Here is a 13576-nt window from a genome sequence, read left to right as displayed (position 1 = left end):
CGGTTCAGCAGGACCCAGCTGGCGATATCTAGATATCTTTAGCTTAAGTGCAAAAGGTTTGTGTTTTTTTTTTTTTTTTTTTTTTTTTTTAAGAGAAAGAGTATTTCTCTCTCTCATTCCCCCCTCTTTTTTTTCTTTTTCTTTTTCTTTTTACACACATGAAAAATGGCAACAGCAGCATATGGGGATCACTTTGCAGCCGAGTGCCTTGTTTCTATGTCCAATCGTGCTATCATCCATAGTCCCAGAGGGGAACCAGACCCTCGACCTGATGCAGCAGTACCTCTTCCACTTCCCTCGAATGGAGAAGAAAAGCGGGAAGCAAAAGAGACCGGGAAAGACAATGGATCATCGCTTTTTGTGGTGGCCAGGATTTTAGCCGATCTAAACCAGCACATCCCAAACTCTCCTGCCCTTCGGATGGAAAAAACGGAGAGTGTTGATAAGAGAGAAAAAATAAGCCTTGCTCTTTCTCCTGAGGAGTTTGGGGAGGAAAGCGTCTTCGCAGCCGGCAAGCGTGGAGGAGGAAAAGCAGCCACACCTACTAGCCTGGCTGCAGTAAGTGAGCCAAGCCCCAAACAAAGGAACAGACGGGGGAGAAGCCGGGCTGACCCCGAGTCACCCCAGAAAAAGCACAAATGCTACTACGTGGGTTGCGAAAAAGTTTATGGCAAATCTTCCCATCTCAAAGCTCATCTAAGGACCCACACAGGTTAGTTCCTAGCCAGCCGAAGGTTTATTCATTACAGCTTTGTAATAAATAAAAGAACCCTTCTCTTTCCCCCCCACCCCCCAAAAAAACCAATCCCTGTATTTGGCCAGCAATTTGATTTAGTCTTTCAGAGCAAGACATTGGGGAATAATGATCATAATCATATTTGTAACGGTAACATGATTATTCCTTTCAATGCTGTAAAGTCCTCCAGGCTGGGATGCTGCCTGTATCTTTAGTAGTGACCCTTCAAGATCTGTACTCATTACCTGCCAGGCACTTCTTGCCCAGTGACTAACTCCCCTCTCCACTGCTGCTTACTCCTGCATCTTTCTTGCCCGTTGCAACACTCTGCTTTTGGCACTACCTTGAAATCAACAGGCCACTACTGCCTACGCAAACTCTAATATCCATATATATTGCTTTTAAATTAAACCATTTAGAGGCACTTGAGTGAGTTTGTTCTCTTTCTTTCTGTGTGGGAGACACTTGAATTTGGAGTGACCCAGAAAGGGAATGGGGAAAGCTGAGAGCAAGTCAGAGGGAACATTTATCATAACAAGAGTAGAGGGAGAGGGCGCACACAACGGACTCCAAGGGGCCATTGCAGCTGGGCCAAATCTAATTTACAAACATACGTTTGTAAACACAAACCACGGGCTCATTTTGATTAGTGTCTGTGAGGCTTCATTTTCTGTTAGCCTTCACATAACCATGGTTATTTTATCCAATGAGATGTTCACAAGAGCAAAAGCCTGGCGAGCACTCATGCACAAGCATTTGCACATGTACCTGTGCCTGAAGTGCTAACATGGCCATCTTGAAATGGACTGACCCAGTGACCTAGCAGCCCTGCTCCTGCTGCAAACAGTTTCAGTCACAAGGTCAGAGGCCCTACAACCTTTAGGTAACCAATTCCTCCTCAAAGTGCTCACTGCAAGACAGAGCACAGACCTGGGCGCGCCCACTTAAGCCATTCCCTAAGTCAGTTCAAACAAACAGATTTGGAAAAATCCAAGCCCATTCACAAATAAGTCATGTAAGGAAAAGAGAGAGAGCTAAATGCTTTCCACAAATTACAGCCCTGAATAGCTCTAGTTTTAAGGCAGACAGCCTTGGCCACACCCAGAGTTCCCATTTAATATAACCCAGCTTTCCCTGCTAGGCTGTCAGGTGAGATGAAAGCCCTTCTGGCTTTGGGGTGTGTTTTGCTTGTTGGGGGAGGAGGGTGATGCTGCGTGGTAAACTGCCTGTGGGTAAGAGGGGGACTATTCTCGGTGTGAAAGGGATGGCATACGCCGCCTGCCTTGTTTTGCATTGTGCCTTGCAGCAGAGTTTGCTCCCTTGATGGGTGCAAAAAAGGTTTTGCTGCTTGATTTAAGAGAAGAATCTCTATTAACCCTCTCTCTTCATTCCCTTATGCTTGGCCTTTGCTTTCCTTTTAAACACAATAACACTGCAAGGTCCCTGAGGTCACAAGGCAGCTTAGAAACCAAGAAAGAGAGAAGAGGAACTCCTGTCTCTGATGAAGAGAGCAGGGCTTGGCTGTGCCTGCCCTCTAGGGAAAGGGAGGGCAGGGAGGGGGTGGAGGACGTCATTCGGGGCGGGCTGGAGTCATTCAGGGACGCTGGCTTTGCTCCAGATTCCCTGCGTATATTTTTTTACTTTCTTCTTCCTTTACTTTTTTCAGCACTGTAGGGTTTAATTTGCTATTGCCATAGCAAGTGTCACTGCAAGACAGAGAACATGCGTGTGTGCAAGTTAGAGCAAAAGAAGGGAAGAGTAGTTTGGAACTGGGAGTGGCAGGACCCCGAGGGACTAGAGCTTCTTTGTTTAAAGCTTCCCACACAGACAGAAGAGACATGAGAAAACAGACCTGCCAAGTTCCCTTCGCTGGCCACAGGACAGACCTGACTGTTTCCTTCTCCATTTGGAGTCAGATTTGGACAGGATTAAATACCTCTCACTTTTTAAATACAGAATTTTCAATTAAGACATTGAAAATCCATGTTTACAAAAAAAGAAATACATATTGCAACAGGCCCAAAATAGCTGGGATAGGCCAGAAGCTCAGCATGTAAAACTGACAGCCATTGCCAAGGAAGGTGAACATTTATTTTCATAGTAGGTGAGTTATAACAGACAGCTCAGACTTCCTATATTTTCTGGTTTACCATACCACAGTTTACCTATTTGTCAGAGGTAAGGCAAGGCTTACTTATCAGGGTGTTGGAATTACTTTGGGAGAACCTCACATGGAAGGTGCTCTCAACCATTTTCTCAGTAACCCCCACAGCTGCTCACCAAAAAATTTGATCACAAAGTTTTTCTAAAGACTAGAGGTCTCTCGCCTGTTTGATAAAACTGGAATAGCTTGTATTCATGTGCAAGCTGAAAGCTGAGAATAGCACTTCAGGGTACAAGTGGGATGCTAGCGATTGTGACAACGTGTACGCGTACAGTACAGCTTGTAACTTGCTTTAGAAACATGTTTGTCATAGTCTGCTACTGTACTCATAAATTAAAGGATTCTCTCTACATCCAAAACACATGGGAGAAGGGCGACTAGATTGCTGAGGTCATATGTTATGGGCAAGGAGATGCAGAACCTTTCAAATGCTAGTGGTTCAAATTCAGCCCAGATCAGTAATGATTGAAAGCTGGAATTATTTAATGGCCATTTGCTGCCCCGCAGGAAATCCACTTTGGTGGTCTCTGGGCAGTTTCTAGTGGACAAATGTCCAGAATGAGAACTCACCACAACTGGTACTAATTAACTCTTGTATTCCCAGTAGGGGAATAAGAACTTTCACCCTCAGGTCTTGTTTGCCATGGAGAAGTTCAGAAACAACATTCCCACTAGTGCTTTACTCAGTCCAGCTATACCGCTGTTAGTGCTGCCAGGCACCGGACAGTAGCAAAACCTTTTTATGCCTTTTGGCACTTCTACCACAATGTCAGTTAACCTATCTCATGCCTGTGGATGCCACATGACCAAGAGACTCTAGGGTTAGGCTGAAAATATTGTTTGCTTAAATATTTGCCATTCTGCCGACTCCCTGCCCCCACACACTTTGTTTTATGTTTAAACTTTCCACCCACTTCTAGCTGGATGCCATGGAGTTTTATATAATCACAGGCCATAGAGTCTTGATGTCTTAATGTGGACTAGGAGGTTATATTTAGTGTAGGAGTCTATATTTTGAAGTCCAAATGCCATACCACATGGAATCCCACAGACTTCAAAAGCTGTGTGATGATTCACACAGATGTGTAAAAGTGTCTGACCTCAGTCACTGTGATCCCTTCGACACAAAAACTTACCAAACACTCCTGTTTGGCTTTTTAAAGATGTTACTTCCCTAAACCCCAGAAAATTCCAATACAGAGGTTTTATGCAGACAAAGGGAGTTTACCTGGCTGAGCTTCTTGGTCATTCTTCTTTAAGGTTAGGTACAGTCAGTCAAAAAGCCCAAGGCTGAATTGATTCAGTCTTTGCAAGTTAGTCTGTTTGGCAACCGTTGATCCTTCCAGATCATGGTGTATGCATGAGAAGTCCCCCAGACCTCTGATGCATATGCCTAGGCAGGAGTTGTTTTTGGAGGAGTGGAGGCTGTCTAGACCTTCCATTCCCACTTTAGGTGACTGAGACAGAATCCAAAGGCCAGCCTGGGTCCAGATGTTTGGTACCTCCATGGCTGTATAAGTGTCTGGGAATTGTATTTTGTGGCATTTGTAGTATTTTGTAGCTGGGAAAAACATTCGGTATAGGTATCTAGGAATTGACCCTGGGTCTCATGTGTGGCAGATAAGGATTGTACCACTGAACCACAAGGAACTACTCAGGTTAGTTTAAGCTGTACAGATTAAACTGAAACACAAGTAAACAGACATTTACCTTTGATTCAAGAAACGCAGCCACATGCCCAGCCAGAAACCGGGGTGGGGGGATGCTAGAGCACAGTTCTCTAGCTGTGTGTTCACTCCCTTTTCCTCCTACCCCTGAGGTTTCTGGGATTTGCAGTCCACAATTACAGCAGTGGGACTCTGCAGGGTTGCTCATCAGTTCCTCTTCCTGCTTCCAGGTGCCTCTGGGATTTGTAGTCCACAGTTGCGGCCAGCAGTAAGTTTCAGTGGGGGAAGGAGTGTTTAACACCCCTTCCCTGGTCCCAACCCCCAGCCAGGGTTTCCCCCCACTCCCCCGCTGTAGACTGGGCTGCATCCCAGTTGGCTTTGCCCTTCCCACCTCTCCCCCCATCCAACCCCCCTATAAGCCAGCCCTCACTGTTCTGGCTCAGGAGCAAAAGACCGGGGCCAATGCAGCACAGCAGCACAGAACAGCACAGCGCAGCCCAGTTTAGAGCTGGAAAGCATGCTGGGGGACTCTGATTTAACTTGAACCAGGAAGGGTTCTAAGACAGAAGTTTCATAAGCCAGCTGGACCCAAACCAGTTCAGTCTGAAATTACATTCAACCAAGTTTATCTTAAACCAGTTTCAGCCATTTTGAAACTGGTTTATATGTGCTGAGCTTCTGTTCTGTTACAGGTTTAAACCAGTTTCTGATAACTTAAACTGCTTTATGTATACGTTCTGTCCCTAGACTAACAGAGGAAGGTCTTAAATGCAGTGCTTTAAGAAGTGGTGTTGAGCCTTGAAACCCACTGGAGTCTAGGGCCTTTTCTACACTGCTACCATGAAGCTACTCAGCATGCACCAAATCCCAGAAAGCTGGGAGTGGCCCTCTCAGATGTTCTGTCTGGCACATGTGCAAAACTGGGACAAACAGGCCTGGCGTGCTTCACTGCAGTGCTCCTGGGCATGGCATCTAGGCAGCGTAGACAAGCTCTAGGGTTCCATAAAAAACCAGTTTGCCTCTCTTGCATGAAGGGAGCTAATCTGGCTCTCTCACAGCTGTCTGGCCTCTTGCTGTTCCCTGGCAGCATTGCTCCCTTTCAAGAGGTGTTGCTTTTATCCTTCAGTCAAATCAGCATCTTACCACCACTCCAACAGGTGGGAAGTTAGTGTAAAATCCATCCTGCTCCCATATGCAGTGTAAAAGGAGAACAGCTTCAGTCATCAAATATTTACACATTTACCTGAGCATATTGATATAAGGTAGGGATACAGAGCTACCTAGAGCTGATGTGTAGTATTGCTGTGATAATGCTGGGTCACAGATTGCAGGGCCAGCCACATTGTTTTATTACAAAGTTCTGCAATGAAATTGTAAAATCACCAACACAAAGATTTAAAAAGCCACACTGCAGGTGAAATGTATAATGTTCCTTGTCACATTCTCCTTAGAAGCCCAAGTATTGGGTCAGCTCTGGAGCCCACACTGCTCTGATGGTACAAAACAGCCCTAGACTTGTTTTGGTTGGCCTTTTGATGACTATCCCTCTGTGTAGCCCATAGAGTGGTTGGGTTTCTCTCTCTTTCCTTCTGACCTTACACAGCTACATGAAAGTTCAAGCAGCTTTGGAGCTCAGTTTCCACCCAGCTTCAGGATCAGCAAAGCATAAAAGTGACTTAAAACCAACTTAGGCTTCCTCTGACTAGCTAGAGGCTCTAATTCACAGATCATATCTGGATGGAAAAGGCCATGTCATTTGGTGTCTACTATCTGTATAGCCTAATGCGTACATATGAAGCAGCTGCATTTGTACAGGCAAAAAAGGTTACTTGACTTTCATTTCTTTTCACTTATTTGCATACCTTCATTTACATTCATAAATGGTGTCCTTTTGAAGTAGGCTGTTTCATTCACCCTCCATTCTAAAAAAAATAGACTTGTCTGGCTTGTAATATTTCTTTAGTGCTATGTACATCTGTGCAAGTTTTAATGAATACATTGGTCGATCTTCTCAAAAAAATGAACGGACTACAAAGGAGACTGACTACAAAGGAGTTTAATGACAGCATGCAAGTTAAATTGGACAAGCTGAGTGAACTACTTATACTGTTATCCCCTAAAGCCTGAAAAAATTAGAGGGTTTCTGTGTAGCACAGGTTCTAAGGCTCAGCAAAATTGAGGGAATTTTTTTTTTTCATCTTTTAGGTGAAATTGCTCCAGATCCCCCAGTAAGTTGGTTTTGTTTTGCACAATCGGTTTGGAACATGGGGGGTGAGACCCTGGCTCCAATGAAGTCAGTAAGAGCTTTGCCGCTGAGTACAGTGGGGCCAAAATTTCACCCCACAGCTGCTTAAGCTTACAGAAGAGAAGTGTTCCTTAAGAAATGAAGAGAAGCATACCCTGCACTAGAGTTACTGTCAGGTACTGGAAAAAATTGTTCCTATTTGGCTAAAGGCTGCAGAAAACATTCAGCCCAGGTCTCCTCTAGCTTTTGTGTACAAGAACCTAGGCAACACCCTGGGTAGAAGATCTGTCCATGAGTAGTTGCCATTGCAGAAAATTGCCATAATTTTCTCTCCTGTGCCTGGGCCCCTGACAAAATTCAGTTATAGCTACCTTTCTTTTTAAAAATATGGCTGAAAGAGCTAATTATGGTGGTAATGGTTACTTTTTATACCACAGCTTGCTGGTTACAAAGCTTATGCACGAAGTAAGAGACCTAGATTTCATTCCATCCTTAAAACCCACTCTGTAGCTGAGGCTCTTGTCTCTGTTCCCAGCATTGTTTCTGTTTGCTTTCTAATGATCATTTAATGAAATATGCATAAACAGTCCTGAATGGCTGGAACCCTGGACTACCCCCTCTTTAAGTGCCCTAACCCCTAGGGACAGACATTACACACAAACTGGTTTAAGTGATCAGAAACTGGTTTAAACCTGTAACAGAACAGAATTTCAGTGCACATAAACCAGTTTGAAAAAGGCTGAAACTGGTTTGAGACAAACCTGGTTGAATGCAGTATCAGACTGAACTGATTTGGGTCAAACTGGCTTATAAAACTTCTGCCCTAGAACCCTTCCTGGTTCAAGTTAAATCAGAGTCCCCCAGCATCCCAGTATGCTCTCTGGGCTGGGTGGGGCTCTCTGCTCCACAGCAGAGCTGGCTCTTCCCTCTGCTCCCTGGCTGGAACTCTGGCAGAGGCTGCTGCGCCCCCTCCCCCCCGGCCAAACACTCCCTTTTAAGGAATTCCCCATTTCCCTCTGCCTTGCTGAGAGGTGTCTTCGTATTAGCTAGAGGACCACATGCTGGCTATGGTCTGTGCTGTGGCAGACAGAACAAAGGCAAAATCAACAGGTAGCTAGTAATATCCTTGTATTGTTTTCTTAATGAGGTGATACTGAGTTAGGGGTGATAAAAACTGTTATCAACTCCCTGCTGGTCTGGTCATGAGGGGAAGGATGGGGGGAGACCCACTTCCTAATCAGAATGTCCTGCTAGGGTTTGGCCACACCCCCCCTCAGCTCAACACCTTGGACGGGAAGGGAGGGCTGCTTTAGTGCCCCCCAGCTTCTAGCTTGAGCCACTGCAGGCATGTGCCTGCATGTCTGGGATGTCTGTGCAGTTACAAACTCATTCAGCCTAGCCAGGTTAGACTAACCTGCAAAGATTGAATCAATTCAGGCTCAGAATTTTTGAATGTCTGTCCCTAGCCCAAGACCACAAAATTGTGCTCCTCCTCCTGTGTTTTCTCTTTCTGGTGCCATTACTATTACATTTCTTTCTTCATGGTGGCAGAAGAAGGTGGGAGAGAACCTTAGTATCCAGTGTAGTGTTCAGCCTGGCTCTTAGGGCTCACTCCCTTGGGAGATGAGAAGTGTTGGTTTGAATCTCTTCAGACTAAGAAGGGCCAAGAATCTGGATGTTCCCTTTCCTGAGCCCTTATTGTACAGAAGTTGGATGCCTCTTCCTTTCCACCAGTGGCAGTCTCTTAATAGAAGGCAGTGGGCCCTGCACAGTTCCTTCAAAGACTATGTTAACCACCTACCCTCAGGAGAGGATTCTGATCTCTGGCTGCTCCATAAAGGAAGGTGCTTGTCTTCAGTCTTAAGTCAGGAGCTGAAGTTCCGGACACTTTGTCCTTAGCATTTCCTTCTGCCTACCTTCAGGCAGCTCTTTGCCCCAGTGTACAAGTTTTTTTAATCACACTTCTGAGGCTCTTCTCTTTCCACATACTCTGTAGAGAATCTAGGCAACTAGCTTTTGGTTTTGATTTCCACTGTGAAGGGCAGGGTCCTAAAATTTGTGTTTGTAGTACTTAGGTGCATATGTCCTCTCTTAGATCTAGTGTTTGTTTTTCTTCCTATGAAGGTAAATACCAAAGTTGTCCATTTTGTGCTATACATATACTGTCAAATGTAATGCGACATTTCTGAACTATGGCAGCCATGACTTTCTCAAAGAAAAGTAAAGTTTTAAAACTGATGTACTAAAGGCAAGCTGAAGTTAGAATGCAGGGAAAACAAAGGTACTCCCCTCTGGTCCCATCTGACTGAGGAATGAATAATAAATTTAGCTGATTTAATCCTAATGGATTGCAGCTGAATTCAACTGCACTGAGGAGCTGATGGGTTAACAAGGTTCTTCACCTCAACACTACTAACCTCTAAAGAGACCTAAATCTCCTGATCCTTGCATGGCTTTTCAGCTAAGCACTTTTTCCTTGGACCAGATCCTGAAGTCTTTACTGAAATTTTATTCAGGCAAAACTCTTCCCGGCCTGGGATATGCCCCCTTGTCTATAGCAACTATATAATTAGGATATTCTAACAAAAATTAAGACATGAGTTTGCATTTGTTGGTCACATACAACCTACTCTATATGGAGCAGATGTGTTTAAAAAAAATTCCAGACACCTCCATCTGCACTCCCTCACAATGATGTCACTAAAACATTTATAAAGGTCCTTGGCTAGTTACTTCCCTGCAACTATTACCCTTCTGCTTCTATGGAAGAATTGGTTTTGTTAAAATCATCGGCACTTGCAGTCAACCTTTCTCTTCCTGGTTGATCTTGAAATTGTGTAATGGAAGTTTACAGTATATTTTAATTCAGTAACATGATTTCATAAAAGTAAATTTATTAACCATGAGACAAGCCTATCTCTTCTGACCACCTTCTTCAGTAATCTACTTAACTACTTTATATCCATTCTTTAGCACCGTGAGCTAACAATAACTGCTAAACAGTGCCAAGTGGCAATAAGCTCTTGCAACCAAAGATCCAGCAGTGCCAAGTTCCACTGCCCTACACACTGATATTTGTTTTCCTCCTTGCCAAAGATTAAAGATGGCAAAATATTTTTTCTGTCACGTTTCCAGGGGAATCCATTGCCTTTTTTTATGAAACATGGCAATTACAGAGCAATGTTTGGTTTGTTTATAATAGGAACTGATCACAGCCTTATGGAAAAGAGTTCAAAATGACCTATTTTGCTGCAGGGATGAGCATCATAACGTCATTCCTTTTCTGATGGACACTGGAAAATATGCATCTGTAACATAGTTCCTGCATAAACAAAATTTTTGCCAAAACAGAGCTCATTATAGAACAAGTGCACAATCAAGTTCATTTCAGAAAAGGTGCCTTTAAAAGTTTAATGCACAAGTATTGTATTATGTTATTGTCTGGCTAAACACGGTTATGGCACGTTCAAGAGCAGAAACTTGGAACTTGTTTATGTAGGACATGTGGTTTCTAGTCCATTTCATAACTTAGGCAAGTTCCAACTTTTTTTTCCTCCCTCCATGTGATCTTGGATCAGCTGTTTGGAAGTCAGATAAGCCTGGCACAGTGAAAATATATATATGGTATATATATTTCACAATCCAAATTAAGGGCAACCTCTAAAGAGTACTTTTTATAGCATGTCCCTATAGCTATTCTTTTTCTTTATTACCTACTTGCTTTGTTAGCAGCATTCACATGGGCAGTGCAATTATCTTAACATATATTGTTAGATGATAATTAGATAACGTGAGTTATTTAAGTACAGGCATTGTAGTCAGAAGCACATATCCTGTATTTTTCAGGCCTTGCAGACTCAGAAGGTTTCACAAAGCCTCCACTTGAGATACAAGAAGCATTTTAGGGAGTTGTGAGCCATCTTTGCAGCTACCATGGGAAAAATGACCTCACGAGTTACTAATTTTTTTTTTCAGCCCCAGGTGTAAAACCACCAGCTAACTAGAAACTTTGCTCAAGTCAAGCTACATAAATGTGAACATATCCTTAAATGACCTCTGGTGGAAGGCAATGATTTTTTGTCATCAGTTAAAGAGTTTCTCTCACTAACACATTCAGGAAAGACTGATAAAATACTTTTGAGTGGTTGCTATGATAAATTGTAACAGATAGATAAATACGCTGTCTCAGCTTTCTCATGGGCAGCTCTGTCAAGCAACATCTCAAAACTCCTGAGATGATGGTCACAGTTACGTGTTATGCCAGTTGCTGGAATGAAGCCTCTTGGATAATCCATGTAGGGTGGAATTTCAGTATTGTAAAGTCCCTACAACCTCCCATCTGCCAGAGGCCTGTAGCCAGGTAGATCAACTCTAAGCATCTGAAGGTTGAAGGACATGATCAAAGCAGCTACGGGTACACCTATTAGGCACGTCAGCTGCACAGCCTCAACTGAAACCTTAGGGTATTTTCCACAGAGGAAGGGCAGAGGCCCAGTTGCTAGCTGCAGCTAGCTTATTCCAGGGATAAATCCCAATGAGGCACTACAGCCAGAACAGATGAATTAGGTCTCTCCAGCTATCTGCCAGCATCTCTGTTAGAAGAATGTAGAGTGAAACTAGTTGAATAGAGTTGGAACATGGCATAGCATGCTGGCATCATTCCTAGTAAAATGTTTTGTGCAATAATTCTCTGGAATGTTGAGCTGTTTATTAACCAGATCACTGGAAAATTCACATTGGTACCTTTTGTGCATGTATGTGAAATCATGCAGGTACAAGTCCACACTAGAGAACAAATCTTGGGGGAGGGGGAAAAAAAATCAATTCATATACACCTTAAAAAAAATCTCAGCACATAGGTGCTTGCATTTAATTATTTTATTGCATGAATTTAAGGCACTATTGGAATAAAACTATTAAATACTGAGATACTATAAGGATACTACAAAGTTGTTCAGAAAATGTTGTAATTTTTTTAAAATTCTCATTTATGTGTAATTCCTTTTAATGGTATCAGATAGGTTGCACCATGCTGATTTAACAAGTGAGGCAAGGATAGAGTGAACAACATTCATATAGGATTTCCTTGGTAGGTTTTTGTGCATTTTGGTCATTGATATACTTTGCCAGTCCAGTTACTTATCACAACCCAAATTCCATACAGCTTCCTTATGCATACATGTAAGTCTAATGGAACACTGAGACGCATTGTAGTTGATGGAAATTTCCACTCCGTTTAAGGTGGCAAAGGCCTGCAGCAGCAAGGCAGCAGCCCTAGATTTCAGGAGGGCGGACTTCAGTGAGCTAAGGAGAATAATCAGAGAAGCATGGAGGTCCCGGGGGGGGGGGGAGCCAGGTGTCCAAGAAGAGTGGTTGCTCCTTAAGGAGACGATCCCCCAAGCCCAAAGGGAGGTAATCCCAACACAGATCAAAGCGGGCAAGAAGCTGCAAAAGCCCCCATGGCTCACCAAAAGCATACAGGAACATCTCCTGGCTAAAAGGGAGGCGTACACCCAATGGAAGGGTGGCGCCATCACCAGGAAGGACTATATCGCAGTTGCTTGGGGCTGCAGGGGGGCGGTCAAGAAGGCCAAGGTGGAGATGGAACTGGGACTAGCGACCTAGATCAAGGACAACAAAAAGTCCTTTTTCAAATACATAGTGGGTAAAAAGAAGGTACCGGGTAACACGGGGCCCCTGCAAGACATGCTAGGAAATTTGGTCTTCACACCAGACGACAAAGCTAACCTATTTAACGACTTCTTTGCCTCCATTTTCCTAAGCAGGGACCAGATCAGCCCCCCCACCAGACTCCCCTCAGGCCCCAGGGGAGGTGTACCCAGACCTAGGGTCAGTGAGGATCTAGTCAGGGAACTTCTGGAGGGACTGGACATATTTAAATCAGCTGGTCCGGACAATCTCTACCCCAGAGCACTGAGGGAATTAGGTGAGGTCATTGCAGGACCCCTGGCACAGCTTTATGAGCACTTGTGGTGCTTTGTTGTGGTGCCAGAGGACTGGAAGAGGGCCAACGTGGTTCCCATCTTCAAAAAAGGGAGGAAGGAGGACCTGGGAAACTATAGGCCGGTTAGTCTTACCTCAATCCTGGGCAAGCTTTTTGAGAGAATTATCCTGGCACATGTCCACGAGGGGCCAGCAGGGGAGATTATGCTTAGGGGCAACCAACACAGGTTCATTAGAGGCAGACCAACCTTGTGGCCTTCTACGACCAGGTCACCAAATCATTAGATCAGTGGGCATAGTATTCCTGGACTTTCGGAAGGCCTTTGACACTGTCTCTCACCCTGTTCTCATTCAGAAACTGGGGGACTGTGGTGTCAACACCTACACAGTCAAATGGGTCGCCAACTGGCTGGAGGGCCGCACCTAGAGAGTGGTGGTGGATGGGTCCTTCTCAACCTGGAGGGATGTGGGCAGTGAGGTCCCCCAGGGCTCGGCCCTCGGGCCTGCACTGTTCAACATCTTCATCAGTGACTTGGACAAGGGGGTAAAAAGCACCCTGTTTGAATTTTCTGATGACACTAAGATGTGGGGGGATGTGGGCACGCTAGATGGGAGGAATAGGCTACAATCAGACCTAGACAGGTTACAAGGGTGGGCGGATGAGAATAGGATGGGATTCAACACCAACAAGTTCAAGGTGCTGCACCTGGGGAGGAAGAACCAGCAGCATACCTACAGGCTGGGGAACTCCCTTCTCATCAGGCAGAAAAGGATCTTGGAGTCATCATTGATGCCAAGAT

At 44.4% G+C, this 13576-nt stretch overlaps 1 protein-coding gene across 1 annotated transcript in view; it reads left to right on the top strand.

Moving 5' to 3' along the window:
- Positions 1 to 78: 78 nt before the first annotated feature.
- KLF13 (Kruppel like factor 13) overlaps positions 79 to 13576 on the top strand; it is a 51105-nt gene continuing 37607 nt past the window's right edge. Inside the window, exon 1 of the mRNA XM_019533431.1 lies at positions 79 to 712. Within this exon, the coding sequence (XP_019388976.1) occupies positions 166 to 712 (547 nt within the window). The 5' untranslated portion in view covers positions 79 to 165. The remainder of the gene's footprint in view (positions 713 to 13576) is intronic.

Source organism: Crocodylus porosus, unplaced genomic scaffold, assembly GCF_001723895.1.
Source record: "Crocodylus porosus isolate Cpor-Errol unplaced genomic scaffold, CroPor_comp1, whole genome shotgun sequence".
Lineage (NCBI taxonomy): Eukaryota > Metazoa > Chordata > Crocodylia > Crocodylidae > Crocodylus > Crocodylus porosus.
The sequence above is the reverse complement of the archived record's forward strand: the minus strand, read 5'-3'. Positions and strand labels throughout refer to the sequence as shown.